At 37.4% G+C, this 18,542-nt stretch overlaps 1 protein-coding gene across 6 annotated transcripts in view; it reads left to right on the top strand.

Annotated features, from left to right (window-relative positions):
• The window catches only part of Iqub (IQ motif and ubiquitin domain containing), a 79,488-nt gene that overhangs the window by 50,091 nt on the left and 10,855 nt on the right, over window positions 1-18,542 (top strand). For all 6 annotated transcript variants that reach the window (XM_071612824.1, XM_071612821.1, XM_071612818.1 and 3 more), the window contains one exon: window positions 16,170-16,418. In XM_071612824.1, coding sequence (XP_071468925.1) covers window positions 16,170-16,418 — 249 coding nt within the window. The remainder of the gene's footprint in view (window positions 1-16,169; window positions 16,419-18,542) is intronic.

Below are 18,542 nucleotides of genomic sequence, written 5' to 3'. Positions count from 1 at the left end.
TCCCACCTCTCATCCCTGTTTAATGTTAATCTTCTTCTCCTGCTCTTCGTCCCTACTCTGTTCTTAGTTACTCTCCTTATATCAAAGAAGACATTTGGCATTTGCTTTTTAGGGATTGGCTAGCTTCACTTAGCATAATCTGCTTTAATGCCATCCATTTCCCTGCAAATTCTATGATTTTGTCATTTTTTAATGCAGAGTAATACTCCATTGTGTATAAATGCCACATTTTTCTTATACATTCGTCTATTGAAGGGCATCTAGGTTGGTTCCACAGTCTTGCTATTGTGAATTGTGCTGCTATGAACATCGATGTAGCAGTGTCCCTGTAGCATGCTCTTTTTAGGTCTTTAGGGAATAGACCGAGAAGGGGAATAGCTGGGTCAAATGGTGGCTCCATTCCCAGCTTTCCAAGATATCTCCATACTGCTTTCCAAATTGGCTGCACCAATTTGCAGTCCCACCAGCAATGTACAAGTGTACCCTTTTCCCCACATCCTTGGCAGCACTTGTTGTTGTTTGACTTCATAATGGCTGCCAATCTTACTGGAGTGAGATGGTATCTTAGGGTGGTTTTGATTTGCATTTCTCTGACAGCTAGAGATGGTGAGCATTTTTTCATGTACTTGTTGATTGACTACATGTATGTCCTCCTCTGAGAAGTGTCTGTTCAGGTCCTTGGCCCATTTGTTGATTGGGTTGTTTGTTTTCTTATTGTCTAATTTTTTGAGTTCTTTGTATACTCTGGATATTAGGGCTCTATCTGAAGTGTGAGGAGTAAAGATTTGTTCCCAGGGTGTAGGCTCCCTATTTACCTCTCTTATTGTTTCTTTTGCTGAGAAAAAACTTTTTAGTTTGAGTAAGTCCCATTTGTTGATTCTAGTTATTAACTTTTGTGCTATGGGTGTCCTATTGAGGAATTTGGAGCCCGACCCCACAGTATGTAGATCGTAGCCAACTTTTTCTTCTATCAGACCGCGTGTCTCTGATTTGATATCAAGCTCCTTGATCCATTTTGAATTAACTTTTGTGCATGGTGAGAGAAAGGGATTCAGTTTCATTTTGTTGCATATGGATTTCCAGTTTTCCCAGCACCATTTGTTGAAGATGCTATCCTTCCTCCATTGCATGCTTTTAGCCCCTTTATCAAATATAAGGTAGTTGTAGTTTTGTGGATTGGTTTCTGTGTCCTCTCTTCTGTACCATTGGTCCACCCGCCTGTTTTGGTACCAGTACCGTGCTGTTTTTGTTACTATTCCTCTGTAGTATAGTTTGAAGTCTGGTATCGCTATACCGCCTGATTCACACTTCCTGCTTAGCATTATTTTTGCTATTCTGGGTCTTTTATTTTTCCATATGAATTTCATGATTGCTTTCTCTATTTCTACAAGAAATGCTGTTGGGATTTTGATTGGCATTGCATTAAACCTATAGAGAACTTTTGGTAATATCGCCATTTTGATGATGTTAGTTCTGCCTATCCATGAACAGGGTATATTTTTCCATCTTCTAAGATCTTCTTCTATTTCTCTCTTTAGGGTTCTGTAGTTTTCATTGTATAAGTCTTTCACCTCTTTTGTTAGGTTGATTCCCAAGTATTTTATTTTTTTTGAAGATATTGTGAATGGAGTGGTTGTCCTCATTTCCATTTCAGAGGATTTGTCACTGATATACAGGAATGCCTTTGATTTATGCGTGTTGATTTTATATCCTGCCACTTTGCTGAATTAATTTATTAGCTCTAATAGTTTCTTTGTAGACCCTTTTGGGTCTGCTAGGTATAGAATCATGTCACCTGCAAATAGTGATAATTTAATTTCTTCTTTTCCTATTTTGATGCCTTTAATTTCTTTCGTCTGTCTAATTTCTCTGGCCAGTGTTTCGAGAACTATGTTGAACAGAAGTGGAGAGAGAGGGCATCTTTGTCTTGTTCCATATTTTAGAGGGAATGCCTTCAAATTTTCTCCATTCAGAATGATGCTAGCCTGAGGCTTAGCATAAATTGCTTTTACAATATTGAGGTATGTTCCTGTTATCCCTAGTTTTTCTAGAGTTTTGAACATAAAGGGATGCTGTAATTTGTCGAATGCTTTTGCCGCATCTATCGAGATGATCATATGGTTCTTATTTTTAAGTCTATTGATGTGGTGAATAACATTTATTGATTTCCGTATATTGAACCAGCCTTGCATCCCAGGGATGAATCCTACTTGATCATGGTGCACAATTTTTTTGATATGTTTTTGTATCCGATTCGCCAGAATTTTATTGAGGATCTTTGCATCTAGGTTCATCAGAGATATTGGTCTGTAGTTTTCTTTCTTTGAAGTGTCTTTGTCTGGTTTAGGTATCAAAGTGATGTTGGCCTCGTAGAATGAATTTGGAAGTTCTCCCTCTTTTTCTATTTCCTGAAGTAGCTTGAAAAGTATTGGTATTAGTTCCTCTTTAAAGGTTTTGTAAAACTCTGCTGTATACCCATCCGGTCCTGGGCTTTTCTTAGTTGGTAGTCTTTTCATGGTTTCTTCTATTTCCTCAATTGATATTGGTCTGTTTAGGTTGTCTATATCCTCCTGACTCAATCTGGGCAGATCATATGACTTAAGAAATTTATCGATGCCTTCACTATCTTCTAATTTATTGGAGTATAAGGAGTCAAAATAATTTTTGATTATCTTCTGTATATCTGAAGTGTCTGTTGTGATATTGCCTTTTTCATCCCATATGCTAGTAATTTGAGTTCTCTCTCTTCTTCTCTTCGCTAGCATGGCTAAGGGTCTGTCGATTTTGTTTATTTTTTCAAAGAACCAACTTTTAGTTTTGTCAATTTTTTCAATTGTTTCTTTTGTTTCGATTTCATTAATTTCAGCTGTGATTTTAATTATTTCTTGCCTTCTACTTCTTTTGCTGTTGTTTTGCTCTTCTTTTTCTAGGATTTTGAGATGAAGTATGAGATCATTTATTTGTTGGTTTTTTCTTTTTTTAAGGAATGAACTCCAAGCAATGAATTTTCCTCTTAGAACTGCTTTCAATGTGTCCCATAGATTCCGATATGTTGTGTCTGTGTTTTCATTAATCTCTAAGAATTTTTTAATTTCCTCCTTGATGTCTTCTATAACCCATTGATCATTCAGTAACCTATTGTTCATTCTCCAAGTGATGTATTCTTTTTCCTTCCTTCTTTTATCGTTGATTTTCAGTTCCATTCCATTATGATCAGATAGGATGCATGGTATTATCTCTACTCCTTTATATTGTCTAAGAGTTGCCCTGTGACATAATATATGATCTATTTTTGAGAAGGATCCATGTGCTGCTGAGAAAAAAGTGTAACTGCTTGATGTTGGGTGGTATATTCTATATATGTCAATTAAGTCTAGGTTATTAATTGTGTTATTGAGTTCTATAGTTTCCTTATTCAACTTTTGTTTGGAAGATCTGTCCAGTGGCGAGAGAGGTGTGTTGAAGTCTCCCATGATTATTGTATGGTGGTCTATTAGACTCTTGAACTTGAGAAGAGTTTGTTTGATGAACAAAGCTGCACCATTGTTTGGGGCATATATATTTATGATTGTTATGTCTTGTTGGTGTATGGTTCCCTTAAGCAGTATGTAGTGTCCCTCTTTATCCCTTTTGATTAACTTTGGCTTGAAATCTATTTTATTTGATATGAGTATGGACACTCCTGCTTGTTTCCGAAGTCCATATGAGTGATATGATTTTTCCCAACCTTTCACTTTCAGCCTATGTATGTCTTTTCCTATCAAATGCGTCTCCTGTAGGCAGCATATTGTTGGGTCTTGTTTTGTGATCCATTCTACCAGCCTGTGTCTCTTGATTGGTGAGTTTAAGCCATTAACATTTAGGGTTATTATTGAGATATGGGTTGTTCTTCCAGCCATATTTGTTTATTTATGTGACTAAACATGGTTTGTTTTCCTCTTTGATTATTTTTCCCCCCTTTACTATCCTACCTCCCACTGTTGGTTTTCATTGTTATTTTCGATTTCCTCTTCCTGTAATGTTTTGCCAAGGATGTTTTGAAGAGATGGTTTTCTAGCTGCAAATTCTTTTAACTTTTGTTTATCGTGGAAGGTTTTAATTTCATCTTCCATCCTGAAGCTTAATTTCGCTGGAAACACAATTCTTGGTTGGAACCCATTTTCTTTCAGTGTTTGAAATATGTTATTCCAGGATCTTCTAGCTTTCAGAGTCTGTGTTGAAAGATCAGCTGTTATCCTGATTGGCTTACCCCTAAATGTGATCTGCTTCCTTTCTCTTGTAGCTTTTAAAATTCTCTCCTTATTCTGTATGTTGGGCATCTTCATTATAATGTGTCTAGGTGTGGGTCTCTTATGATTTTGCACATTCGGCGTCCTGTAGGCTTCTAGGAATTGGGATTCTGTCTCATTCTTCAAGTCTGGGAAGTTTTCTCGTATTATTTCATTGAATAGATTGCTCATTCCTTTGGTTTGAAACTCTGTCCCTTCCCGTATCCCAATGACTCTTAAATTTTGTCTCTTGATGTTATCCCATATTTCTTGGATGTTCTGCTCATGGTTTCTTAACAGTCTTTTCTTAACAGTCTTGCTGAGCTGTCTATGTTCTTTTCAAGTTGAAATACTTTATCTTCATTGTCTGATGTTCTATCTTCTAAGTGTTCTGCTCTGCTGGTAGTATTCTCAATTGAGTTTTTAAGTTGGTTTATTGCTTCCTGCATTTCTAGGATTTCTGTTTGTTTTTTATAACCTCTATCTCCCTGTATAGTTGATCTTTTGCTTCTTGGATTTGTTTATGTAATTCATTATTGAAGTGATCTTTCATTGTCTGATTTTGCTGTCTGATGTCTTCCTTGAGACTCCAGATCATCTGAAGCATGTATATCCTGAATTCTTTATCTGACATTCCATCTGCTGCAGCTATTACCTCTTCTAACGTTGAGTTGACCTGCATTGCTTGTGGTCCTTTCTTTCCTTGTCTCTTCATACTGTTCGCGTTCCTTTCTACTTGGTGAAACTGTTGTGCTATTGAATTTTCCCCCTATATATTTATATTGGTCTTGTATAGTTGCAAAGTCTCCCTCACAGGCGCGGGCGGCAGCTCTGCCCCTCCTCCAATTGGGGCAATGTTCCTACCACGCCGGCAGGCCGCTGGGCCTGCTCTGCCGGTCGGTAGCAGGTCCGCCTACCTTGCAGGTGCGGGCGGCGGCTCTGTCCCTCTGCGGGCCACTAGGCTTGTTCTGTCGGTGGCCGCAGTTCTGCCTACTTTGCAGGCGCAGGCAGCGGCACTGCCCCTCTGCAGGCCTCTGGGGCTGATCTGCCTGTGGGTCGCAGGTCCGCCTACCTTGCAGGCGCGGGGGGGGCGGCTCTACCCTTCCTCAGGCCACTGGGCCTGTTCTGTCTGTCGGTTGCAGGTCTGGCCTGTTCTGATGGTGGTCACAGTTCCGTCTACCTTGCAGGCGCGGGGGGAGGGGGCGGCTCTGCCTCTCAGCAGGCCGCTGCTCCTCTTCTGCTGGTGGGTCGCAGGCCCGCCTACCTTGCAGGGCACAATTTTTTTGATATGTTTTTGTATCCGATTCGCCAGAATTTTATTGAGGATTTTTGCATCTAGGTTCATTAGAGATATTGGTCTGTAGTTTTCTTTCTTTGAGGTGTCTTTGTCTGGTTTAGGTATCAGGGTGATGTTGGCCTCGTAGAATGAATTTGGAAGTTCTCCCTCTTTTTCTATTTCCTGAAGTAGCTTGAAAAGTATTGGTATTAGTTCCTCTTTAAAGGTTTTGTAAAACTCTGCTGTATACCCATCCGGTCCTGGGCTTTTCTTAGTTGGTAGTCTTTTGATGGTTTCTTCTATTTCCTCAATTGATATTGGTCTGTTTAGGTTGTCTATATCCTCCTGACTCAATCTGGGCAGATCATATGACTTAAGAAATTTATCGATGCCTTCACTATCTTCTAATTTATTGGAGTATAAGGAGTCAAAATAATTTTTGATTATCTTCTGTATTTCTGAAGTGTCTGTTGTGATATTGCCTTTTTCATCCCGTATGCTAGTAATTTGAGTTCTCTCTCTTCTTCTCTTCGCTAGCATGGCTAAGGGTCTGTCAATTTTGTTTATTTTTTCAAAGAACCAACTTTTAGTTTTGTCAATTTTTTCAATTGTTTCTTTTGTTTTGATTTCATTAATTTCAGCTGTGATTTTAATTATTTCTTGCCTTCTACTTCTTTTGCTGTTGTTTTGCTCTTCTTTTTCTAGGATTTTGAGATGAAGTATGAGATCATTTATTTGTTGGTTTTTTCTTTTTTTAAGGAATGAACTCCAAGCAATGAATTTTCCTCTTAGAACTGCTTTCAATGTGTCCCATAGATTCCGATATGTTGTGTCTGTGTTTTCATTAATCTCTAAGAATTTTTTAATTTCCTCCTTGATGTCTTCTATAACCCATTGATCATTCAGTAACCTATTGTTCATTCTCCAAGTGATGTTTGCTTTTTAATAGCACCAATTACATTGATGTTTTTATATTAACCAAGTTTAGCTTTTAAAGAAATAACATAGCACAATTGTCTAAAACAACAGCACTTGTTTAACCAGCTGTTTAATTTCTTTAAGATTACTTGCTCAAAAACTTACACTTATAAGCAACTTACATACACCTTCTTTATATCATTTACTTAAACCCTCTTAATTACTTAATCATATAGACTCTTATTCAGAAACACATTTTCCCTCTATTAAAACCATACCTAGAACCTTCTAGTTTTTCTTTTTCATCTGTTAACCTCCTTCTGTTCACATTTTGAAACAATACTTGTGAATTTTTTAATTTAAGCAGATTATTTCATAGACATCAACATTTTATTAGGTTTTATTTTTGAACACCTAGAAAAACTTATAAGCTTAATTTTAAAGACATATTTTTTTATCTATTTATCAAATTTAAGTTGAGCCATTTGAATCACATGAATCAAAGATATTTGGATCCATTTTTTTAAATTTTTCATGAGCGCTCCTCATATATCTATCAATTGTCATATCATTGCATGATATATGGACATTCACACATTCAGACATACCGACATACAACACGTAACACAAGTGTAACACATAACACAATAGTAAAGGCCTTGTAGCTTTCTCATGTGAAATCTCATTGCAATGTTAAAAAAAATCTCCAGTTGATCAAAAATAGAACTTATCAGAAAAACATTAACTTGTCTGTAGGATCAAAATCATGAGCTCAAAAAAAAAAAATACAGAATCTAAGAAAAGGTAAAAGTCCTAGAAAAAATTGACCGGCCAGTAATTAGTAAATGCCATATAATTTACTCTTTGGTTTAATCTAGTTTGAGTTCCCATAAAAAGACACTTTTACTCTTTTTTTTTCTTGGGCCTCAGATCTGTCTCCTACTGAGTGCTCCAGACTTCTATTTGCATATCAACTTAAGTCCTGGCTGAGGTCTGGAAGGAACTGGGAAAACTGGAATTCTGAGCAGAAACCTCATGCCTAAGGCATTTTAACCATAAGTCACAATTTTCAGGTTTGGATGTTGGAAATTATGATAAAAGTTTAAGATACATTTTCCTACACTAGAAAAACTTGCTCACACAAAACTGAAAATAGGATCTCTACCATCAGAAGAAATTTCTTTAGGATCATTAAGCTACTTCCTTTGTTCTGAAGTTCCTAAAGTAGTATTAAGTTACATTAAGTCATTTGAAAAAAATTTTAAAAGAGAACCACACACTACCATGTATATCCAAAATTAAGCTTTAAAATTTTAAGACTGTTGCTATTCAATGTTATTTCAATAAGCCAGACCAACGTTCCAATTCAACATTTTTTTCCTAAATCTTACACACTGAGGGGAACAGATACCATATCATAATTTACTATCCTTGCCCAAGTTAATGCACTGGTACACCTAGTGAAATCTTCTCAGGCTACCCAGTTCAAAATAAAACCAAATGATTGGGAGTTACTTGCCAACTTGGAAGTAGAATTCTTTTAATTTTTTTTATCCTAAGTATTTAAGTTCTCTGGCATGAATTATCTGAAATCACAAACTAAACAATTACCTAACCCCAACTTTTAACTGCAAGATTATGCAATGCTTCAAACTCATTTAGGTACCAGATTGTTACAATAAAAAAATCATCTTTTAGATACACATTCAGCCAAGATCATCCCCAAGAAACAATCTATAATAACCTTTAAAATAGAGAGACCAGATAAGAGAAAAATCTCTCCAGGTTTTTAACTTCCATTTAATTATGACTCCTATCAGTGGCACCATAGATTTCCCCATGAGTGGACCAGATGTTTTCACAGAGGGGCAACTATAGGTGTAAAATCAAGGGTCTCAGTGTGACTGACTTTACTGCATTCAGTGTCCCTTCTTTTTAAGTGGACAGAGATGGAGCAATCCTTACAGTGCAGGGAAGGATGAGGAAATTCCCCAAAGCGAAAATGGCTCTGGCAGCTGCTGGGAATCCTCAGTTTCCCTTTTACTTACAGGATTAGCTCCTTTGGATAGATCCAATCCCAGGCAATCTGGCATATCTCCTAACTTTCCAGTAGAGTCAGTTTTTATCTGCCTTAGGTCTTGAAGGGGGAAGGGGGTATGTACTTTGATCGGCCCAAATTTTTCTCTTGATTCTTTTCCCTCAGTGAGTCCAAGATTTTTTCTCTTCATGGCAGATATCATAGCTAAGTCTACTTTACACTGTTGGCATAATTTAGGATTTTCCTTTAGAGCAAAGAAAATCTGAACATACAGCACCTCACACCATTTCCTTTTTTGTAAATTTTATCAAACTGTAAAATTGTATTAAAATTGATATTTTCCTCTGGTGGCCAGGTTTCTCCATCAGAGAGTTTGTATTGAGGCCAGGCCAAGAAAATGAGGCGCTTTTTCTTGAGCGTCTGAGGTTCAAATTTATCCCAATTTTTCAATACGCAGGCTAGTGGTGCACCTGGCATATTGGAGAGAGAGAAGCTCCTGTCTGAGTGAGAAGAAAACAGGACTCAGGCGCCCACGCCGCGCCAGAGAAAACTGTTCTCATTAGGGATGTCTCCTTAAGTTTGAGCTTCCTAAATGGTCCAGAAAACCCGTCTCTCACCTTGCTTTGCCAAGGGGTTTCTGGTCCCCTTTAGCAAAGTGCTAGGGTCTCAGTTTGCCCTGTGCCAGAGACCCTGGGAGGATTCAGACTTAAGGGCATTACTGCTTATCCTCCCGGCCACTAAAAACCCATTGCAAAAGAGAAACATGCGCTCTTTGTTGCCTTTGCTCTGTAGACAAAAGGAGCCGCCTAAGTGTTAAGGTTGTAAGGTAGCAGATTACCAGAGGAGTTGATTCTAAAAATGCCTCTCTAGCAGCTTAGGGAACACAACACATTTTAAACATTGGGGCGGTAAAACAGACTAGTTAAAGTTACCTATGCATCTTAGGGAACCTGGGCAGATTTTGCTAATTATCCCATGCCTTTCTCTCAGTCCTACAACCTGAATTGCTAACATTTCTGACCTGCGAAGGAAGGGGAGCATCCAGGAGGAATGGATGCGAGGTTGGGAGTGTTGCATAGCCCATACGGAGGCAAATGTGATTGGGGCTTTCCCCCAGTGCCATTCATCTACCTATCACCCTAGATACCCCTGAGGGCTGTCGGAAGGGGGCTCAAGAGAAAGGAACCTTAAGAATACATCTGAGTGTAGCCCAGACCGGAATTCCGCAGTTGTTCCAAACTCCTTCCTCCACCTCCACGCATCCGAGGCAGATCGGGATTCGGGACACTGTGTACTCACGCCAATTGCTCTCCAGGCCCAGACAGAAAAGTTGGAAGCGGCTTTGGCAGAACCCAACATGCTTGCTCTGTATTGAACAGGTGATTGAGAGCTGCCTAGGCTGGGAAACCTCTCACCCGAGTCTTGAAGAGTGGCGGCTGCACTAATTGCATTTAAGTAGCCGTCGGGTGCCCACCTTACCCTCCAGAAAGAAAGAGAGAGAAAGATGCACCTCAAAGAGACATGGGGTGCGTGCACTTACCTCGGTGTAGAATCTCGGTCTGGGACCTCCAATATGTTACCGCTGTTGACCGGTGACGAGTCCTTGCTTCCCCAATGTTGAAGAATAACACCAAAGAAGCACGCCGAGGCAAGGTCAGAGTAGAAATTAGAAGTTTATTAAAGGACAGCAGAAAAGACTTCTCCCGGAGGAAGAAGGGGACCCAAGAGGTGGAATCCTGCTTTAACTCTTTATTTGGAATCTAGTGGAAGATCTTTTTATTGGTGAAATTTCCTTTGAATGATTAGTATGTTGATAAACTATACTTACTCATTTAACTTCTATGCCTGTGATTATAGCCTTGAATTTTTCTCAAAATGACTAAACTAATGTTCCAGTTGAGTATTGCATTATGTTGAATTCATCTAATATCTCACACCTCCATGCTTTACACACACTGCTGTTTCCACCCAAAATGCTCTGCTATTTTATTTCATCAACCAAATCCTACTTATGTTTAGAGACTCAACTCTCATTCGTGTCCTCTCCTTCATGGAAGAGTTAAACTTTTCATTTCTTAGATTGCATGTTGCACCTTATTTAACTTCCCTAAAATACTTAACACATAGCTATACTGATTAGTGAACAGACCCCTATAGATATTCTGAGGAAAATCCAAATGTAAATTGTGTTTGAATTAAATTGTGTTCTCCAACTCTGGCATTCTTTGGTTTCTGGGGGATTTTGTGGTCCTACGCCAAGATAAGTGCCTTATTGCTTTCATACTGTGCAAAATCATTTAAAACACTTTCAGTAAATTGGGATTAAGGGGAGGGGATTGCCAAAGAATTATACATTGTGTTTTATTTCAATGATTATTTTTAAAGTTATAATTTAAGGAGCAGACTAAATATTTTAGCTTTTTGACAAAACAGAATCCCAATATTTAGACAAAACCTTTAGAAGAATATAATTTATTCTAGAACCTTAATTATATTGTTAAAAGCATATTAAATTATAATGGAAGTCCAAGAGAAAAGTTGCTCATTGTATTATTTCAATCAGTGGTTCATTTGTTCAAGTTAACTTCTAGTCTTTCTCTATAGACTAATACAGTTCATACATATTCATAAAAACCTTAGTGGGAATTTTGTATTCTGCACTTCCCATATTATTTTATTCATGTTTTAAATTTACCTTTGGCAAAGTTTACTCTTTTTGGTGAATTCTGACAAATGTGTTAAGTCATGTAACTAACAGTACAGTCTAGGTAATATTTCTGTCACCAGAGAGAATTTCTTTTATGCTGCTCTTTGTAGTCTTTCCTGACCCCCCAACCCTTGGCAAACACTGACTGACCTGCACTTTATTTCCATAATTTGATCTATTCCATAATGTCATCTAAGTGAAATCATGCTATCATGGAATTGTATGCAGTCTTTTGAGACTAACTCTTTGGATTAGCATATTGCTTTTGAGATTCACCCATGCTATTGAGTGTATAGTAGTCCCTTGCTATGACTGAGCAATTATCTTATTGTCTGGATACACATAAGCTTCACTTTTATCCTTTTATCTCTACAGGAAATTTTGAGTTTAGAGTTGGGGCTTTTATGAATAAAAACCTATAAACATGTGATTATAAGTTTGAGGGTAATACCCCAAAGAGAATAAAATCATAGCATTTGCAGGTAAATGGATGGAGTTAGAGAAGATAATGCTAAGTGAAGTTAGCCAATCCCCCAAACCAAATGCTGAATGTTTTCTTTGATATAAGGAGGCCGATTCATAGTGGGATAGTAAGGGGGAGCATGGGAGGAATAGATGAACTGTAGATAGGGCAGAAGGGTTGGAGGGGAAGGGAAAGGGCATGGGGTTATTAATGATAGTGGAATGTGATGATCATTATTATCCAAAGTACGTGCATGAAGACATGAATTGGTGTGAATATACTTTGTGTACAGCCGGAGATATGAAAAATTATGCTCTATATGTGTAATAAGAATTGTAATGCATTCCACTGTCATATACATAAAAAAAGTTTTGAGGTAAGTGGGTTGGGATTACATTTTCTCATTTTTAAATGCTACTGGGAGTAGCATTGTTGAGCCACCTGGTAAATGCACATTTACATTTATAATAGACTGCTAAACTTTTTTTCCAAACTAGTAGTTCAAGGTTGAATTCTCAAATGCTGTATGTGTGGGAGTTCCAGTTACTTCACATCCTTATCAATACATGTATATCAGTTTTTAATTTTGAGAATTCTAACAGATTTTGTAGTGGTGTCTTATATATTTTAATTTTTATTCCCTTAATAGCTAATGATAAGTATAAAAGTAATGATAATAATATTGAACATCTTTTCATATCCATTTTGCCATACATAGACCTTTTTGGTGATATGTCCGCACGTATCTTTTGCCATCTTTCTTCTTTTTTATGGTTATTTTCTCATTATTAAATTTTGAGAATTTACAAATTATTCTGTATGTAAGTTCTTTGTCAGAAATATGAATTGAAAATATCTCTTTCTGTGTGTCTTCATTCTTCTAGTAGTGTCTTTAATAGAGAAGTTTTTACAATAAGGCTCAATTTATTCATTTAAAAAATGGATCTTGCTTTTGGTTTAGTATTTAAGAAATCTTTGCCTAATGTCAAAGTCCACAGGAATTTTCTTCTCTTTTTTATTTTATAATTTTGTCATTTTAAGTTTTTACAATTAGGGCTCTCATCCATTCTCAAATATTATTTATAAGGTATGAAGGATTACTTAAGGCTATTTTCTTCTTTTGTTTTGTGAATTGCCCCCCCCCTCCCCGCCCTTTAAAGACAGTTCTATAATGAATTGTCTTGGCACCTTTGTCAAATATAATTGATCACTTTCTTTCACTTCTGGCCAAGATGAAGTAAGTTGGAGTTATATGACTAAAATGGAAAAAGGAGAATCCATGTTTTTTAAGACACCAGGCAATGGAAGAGTGTGGTTCTTAGGAGACAGGAAACAAATGAAGCAGCCTTACAGTTGTCTTATTTTACTGCCCTGAAAAACTGTCCATGCTACAATACAAAGAGAGAGGATTCCCTGGGTTGAAGAGAGAGATCAAGAGTCTTATTAGTCCCTGAGATCAACACCACTGAAATTTGTAGGACACAGGGCTATAAGTGACAGAACGGCACAGATAATGAACCCTGGAGATGCCTTTTATCTAGTTAAAGAGTGCCTCTTCAATTCCTGATTTCTTGATAATGGTCTTGCTTTTGATCTCTGGTTGTTTGAGTAAGGGATCAATACTGAATTTACCAAATATATTTTTCTTGCATTAATGGAGATTTCTTCCTCATATTATACTATTTTGTTCCTCATCGACCCTTCCTCAGTTTGATTTCCTACTCTTGAATCCCTTGAGACAATCAGCATTAATAACCTGGAGTGCAATCTTTCCTGCCTTACTCAATGCTCATGCAAACAGCAGTTGAAGCTGTGATTGAATTCAGTAACATAGGAGCACCTTAGATCATCTTTGAGCACCTGAAATAGCTGCTTCAATCTTGAATTTAAACCAATATATTTAATTCCACAAGAGTAACTCATGCTAGTTTTATCTATTTATATTTAACCTTATTCAAGTACAAACTTTTTTTTTTTTTACATTTTCTGTATGCCTGGTAATATGTAAAGCACAGAAGATATAATGATGGTTCACCGGGATCTGAGGGTACAATTGTAGAGCAGGAAGCAAAGTTATAACCACATGCTATAGAATCTGAGGAGAGATTCTCCAAAGATCATGTCTTGGAAAAGAGAAGCTGAGTTTTTGGGAAGTCAGTATTGCTTTTGTTGTTTTCTGTTCCTGTGGAAAGTTCTGAGAAGGAGTTAGAGTTGCAAGTACTGATTGATCATTTGGATAACATTTAAATCCACTGGAGTAGAAAGTATAGCAAAATTGGGGATTTGTTTTTTATCCTCAAACAGCGTAAAAATAAAATTTGGAAAGATATGTGTGCCTCATAGGTAGGAACAGTTAAAATAGCGGGAAAGGACAACTGTTTTAGAGTGAAAAGGGAAGCAGATACACTGTGCAATAATCAAATAATTCTATGGTCTGTTACCACAATACTATAGAATATGCTCATAAAAATATTCTAATTTATCCTAAAAATGACATACCTGACTGACTACATTATGTTCTGTATGCTTTAATTTTAAACAAAGGAAATTAAAACATTTTAGAAAGAATTCTATCAAACAAAATTAAGACAAACTTCTTCCCCAAGTGAGGTAAACTTAGAAATTATGCCAAAAATGAAGTTCTCATACCTTCAAAAGAAATACTTTGTGTACAATCAGTGTCTTGAAAAATTGTGCTCTATATGTGTAATATGAAATAAATTGGATTCTGCCATCATGTATAACAAATTAGAATAAATTAAAAAAATTTTAAAAAGTCAAAATGATCATTCTAAATAACTTCTGTCAAGTAAATTCAACCTATAACCCATTTAATTTTTAATCCAATTTAAAATTACTGTTTGGCTCATGCCTTTGTGAAAATATTCATTAAAACAAAGGATTTAAGATTTTTTTCTACTATCTAGGGAAAATCTTCAGATAATCTTTGCTGCTTCTATTTTTTGGGGATACATCCTTTTATATCTCAAACTACATGCTAGGATTAAAAAAATGTTACTGACTTTAAAGAAGAGTGGCTCCTTGTACATTTTTAGTTTGCTTAGTGGAACAAGAATTTGTAGAAATACCACTAATCCTCTGCCCCCATCCCCAAATTATGTAGCTTAGTTTAATTAAAAGTTTTCTGCCATCATAAGCCTAATAGGGTTAAGTTGTCGTCTTATACAGTTTCAGGGTGGTAGAGAAAATTTTCTCATGGTTTCACAATGGTCTATCATTCCTAACTGGCTTTCATGAGCTGACTAATATAATGTCTAGTTTAATTCCTAAGAGGAAGGAAAATAATATTAAGTAAGTAGATCTCAGAATAAGAACCCAGAAATATTGTCTTTGAGTTATTTGATTATATGTCGAGATCACTTTTCTTTCCTCCAGAGCAATTAACTATCTTTTTAATGTACATATTGTTATCTCCAAAAAATTATTAGGCAGCGGACAATGACATTCTCAAAGAATATTACTCTTCAGGAAGATGGACCATTTGGGAAAAGTAAAGCAGACTAGAAGGGAAGGTACAGAAACAGATGATCAGAACAAAGTAAATCATAAGAATGGATTATGTGGTCAATACTATAAATTTACCTTGAGTAAGAGAAAAAAGACACAAGTGAACATTGATGCCTGTTTCCTTCTTTATTAACATATTTTTAAGGGCTGGTGATGTAACTCAGTGGTAGAGTACTTGCCTAGCATGTGTGAGGCACTGGGTTCTATCCCCAGCACTGACAACACAAAACAACAAAAATATATTTTTGAAAGTTTCATATATTAAATGCCAACTATGTTGCTGCTTAATCTTTCTTCTCACGGAGGCCAAAAATATGGATGTACCATAGATTAGGAAAGACTGGCTTACATAAGTAAGTCTTTGTTCAGTCTGGGTTGAAAGTGTTCTAATTCCCTTTCTTCCTCCCTCTTCCTTCCTTCCTTCATGGTACTTTGGCCCATAAAGAACAATTGGGTTGAATCTTCTAAGATGGAATTACTTCCTGCCCACAGCTTTAGATATGGAGTTTCAAATATTGAAAATTAATCATTAACTAATTTGAATTCATTTTTTAAATTCATGAAATGAGAAGAATAATTGGCATAGTGAGCTTTCATTTATATGCGAGACTGGCTATTTTGCCTATAGAAATAATTAAGTAAAATAGAATAAAAATATAAACTCTTTTCAAATAAGTGCTGAAAGACTCTGCCCACTATTTTTTTTTCCTGTCAATTAATTTTCTAGTGATTTGCCACATGTTTCTAGGGGTTAATGAATGATACAGGGTATCATTCATATTTTGGCAGGGTAAATAAATTTTGTATAGATTATGGAATTTAAATTTTGTATAGATAGCAAGTTCAGGAGAAATGACTTTTTAAATTAGCCAATTTGTAACTCACTCTAAACATTAGTGCGCAGTGCTTCTGATGAGTGTTTGGCCTGATTTTCGCACCTTCCCTTTTCTTTTTCTTTTCCTGCTCTTTAGGTCCCTCAAGACCCACTGAAATTTTACAAGAAGATTTACTTTTGCCGCAATTGCCAGCTCTATTTGCCTTCTACGGAATTTGCCATCTCATCCACTTCGAAGCACATATACAGATGTCGCCACTGCACTAACCTCCAGAATGAGGCTAAACAACGAGAAGCATTTTTGAAGTACAAGTGTTTACTTCAGCGGCTGTACTCTTCAGAGGCGGATTATGAAGATGACTCTCAAATTGCTTTCTTGATGCAGGTATGGTCCATATGGGGTACCATACCTGGCTGAAATGAGTCCGTCAAGGATGATGTCTTGACAGGAAGTGGTTGCAGTTGAACGTGTGCTTGGGTGTGAAATACCACCCCCCTGTTTTCCTAATGTGGACAGTGATTCCAGCCCTGAGTTGTAGGCGTAGACATGTTCTTGGTATGTAAGTACTGTGCTTTGCCCTGGAGATGCACTAGTGACCAGACCCTCCATCCTAGAAAAGATAGACATTAAAAAGTAGGACAAGTCCTTGTAACAGCAGATGACAGTGTGATGAGGAGAAGTGTGGAGACCATGCAGGATTTAGAAAGGGAACTTAAGCTGATTTGTGGGCCAGAAAAGGCTTCCTTGAAGATATGACCTACAGGATGAGACAGAAGAATGAGTGGGAATGAGTCTGGTGACCATGACAAACAAAGTGTCACAGGCTCAAGAGCATTGTTCAGGAAGACCCAGGGCCAGAGGTGGCACTGTGCTGTGGCAGCAGAGATGGCAGGCATTATGGGCATCTGATTTTTAGATGAGGGAAATATAATACACTTAGTGCTGTTGGGGGAAATGCAGGAGAGAGAGAGAGAGAGAGAGAGAGAGAGAGAGAGAGAGAGAGAGAGAGAGAGAGATATGGAGAGAGAGAGAGAGAGAGAGAGAGAGAGAGATATGGAGAGAGAGAGATATGGAGAGAGAGAGATATGGAGAGAGAGAGATATGAAAGACACAGGGCCGGATGTTGGAGGCAGCAAAACAAATTTGAACTCTGCTTCAACAGCTGTGTCTTGACATGCTACTTAACTTGTATGCTCCTCAACCTACTTGCCTGCAAAATGGGGATATTCGTAGTACCTACTCCTAGAGCTATTGCAATGATTAAAAGAATTAGTAGAGGATAAGGCAGTGAATTGTTTAAATAAGATGAATGAGTGGAAAAAAAATGATTATGATGTCCAACATGGCTTGTAGATTTCCCTCTGTTAGGACGAGGATCATCTCCTCTCTTGAATTTAAGGGAGGAAATATCTGTAACGTATTCTGATTCTGGCCAATGAAAGATATCTCTAGAAGGGACAGTGAAAGAGCACAAGAGGAAGGAAGGTGGGGTGTGACTAGGTAAGTGGGAACCTGGTGTAGTAGAGTGAAATAATTAGGAAACAATAGAAGATCCCTCTGGCTCTCTCAGAAGTCCCAGGAAATAGAGGTGTGGCAAACACAGGTGGTTTATAGTGCTGTCAAGGTGAGTCCTGTGTGAGGCAGCTGTTCCAATCAGAGTCCTGTTCCTACTTGTCCTGTTCCTACTTGTTCCTACTTGAGACAGGCATAGGTTAAGAAGCCTCATTTTCCAAAAATGGTGTGAAGCCCTTGCTTCGCTCAGAGGTGGTGTCCTTTTGCTAGGCCTTTCTTGGCTCTAAAAAACAACGCTTTAAGCAATGCATTTCAATGGATCTGTCAAGATTCTCTTCACAGTTCCTTTTGAAATGCATTCTAGATGATACTAAGTAATAATTGGGTATTATTTTCACTGTTTAGTCTACCCCAAAATGAGAAGATATCTCTTCAGTTTTAAAACATATAATAACTTTGGACTTTTCCAAGAGTAAGGAATGGGCAATGAAGAGGAGAAGGGAGCTGTGAGGCCAGCTCTTATGCTTTTCTCTGCCTTCCCTGGAGCAGAAACTATGGGCAATTATAATATCCAATTACAAATATTCCTATATTTAAAGCAAGTTTAATTTTTAAAATATTCGTTAATAGAAACATTAAGATAGCAAAAGGCACATAAATATTCCTTATGAGACTCTTTAGGCACTCTTCTATTGTGCTATTGTATACGTTAGCACTTGGGATGGGTGTTTGTGGTCTCCCAGTTTATTCTATTTTGTTCCAAAGGGGGAAAATTATCATTTATGCAATATGCAGAAGCCCTTGACAGACACTATAATAGAGGCTGTTCCGGAAAAGTGGGCTTGTGTAGCTTCTTTTCAGGCATTGCTGGGGACTGGGGCAGAATTGCAAGAGCCCCCCATTCTGGTAGTAGGTTGCAAGACTACTGGGAGCTGGGCACACCACTGTGGTGTGTGATGGGTAGGGCAGTGGAGACCTGGAAAGCACTTCTGTGGA

The sequence above is a fragment of the Marmota flaviventris genome, chromosome 1, assembly GCF_047511675.1.
Source record: "Marmota flaviventris isolate mMarFla1 chromosome 1, mMarFla1.hap1, whole genome shotgun sequence".
In the NCBI taxonomy this organism is placed as follows: Eukaryota; Metazoa; Chordata; class Mammalia; order Rodentia; family Sciuridae; genus Marmota; species Marmota flaviventris.
Note: the sequence above shows the minus strand (reverse complement) of the source record. Positions and strands in the feature narration are given on the sequence as shown.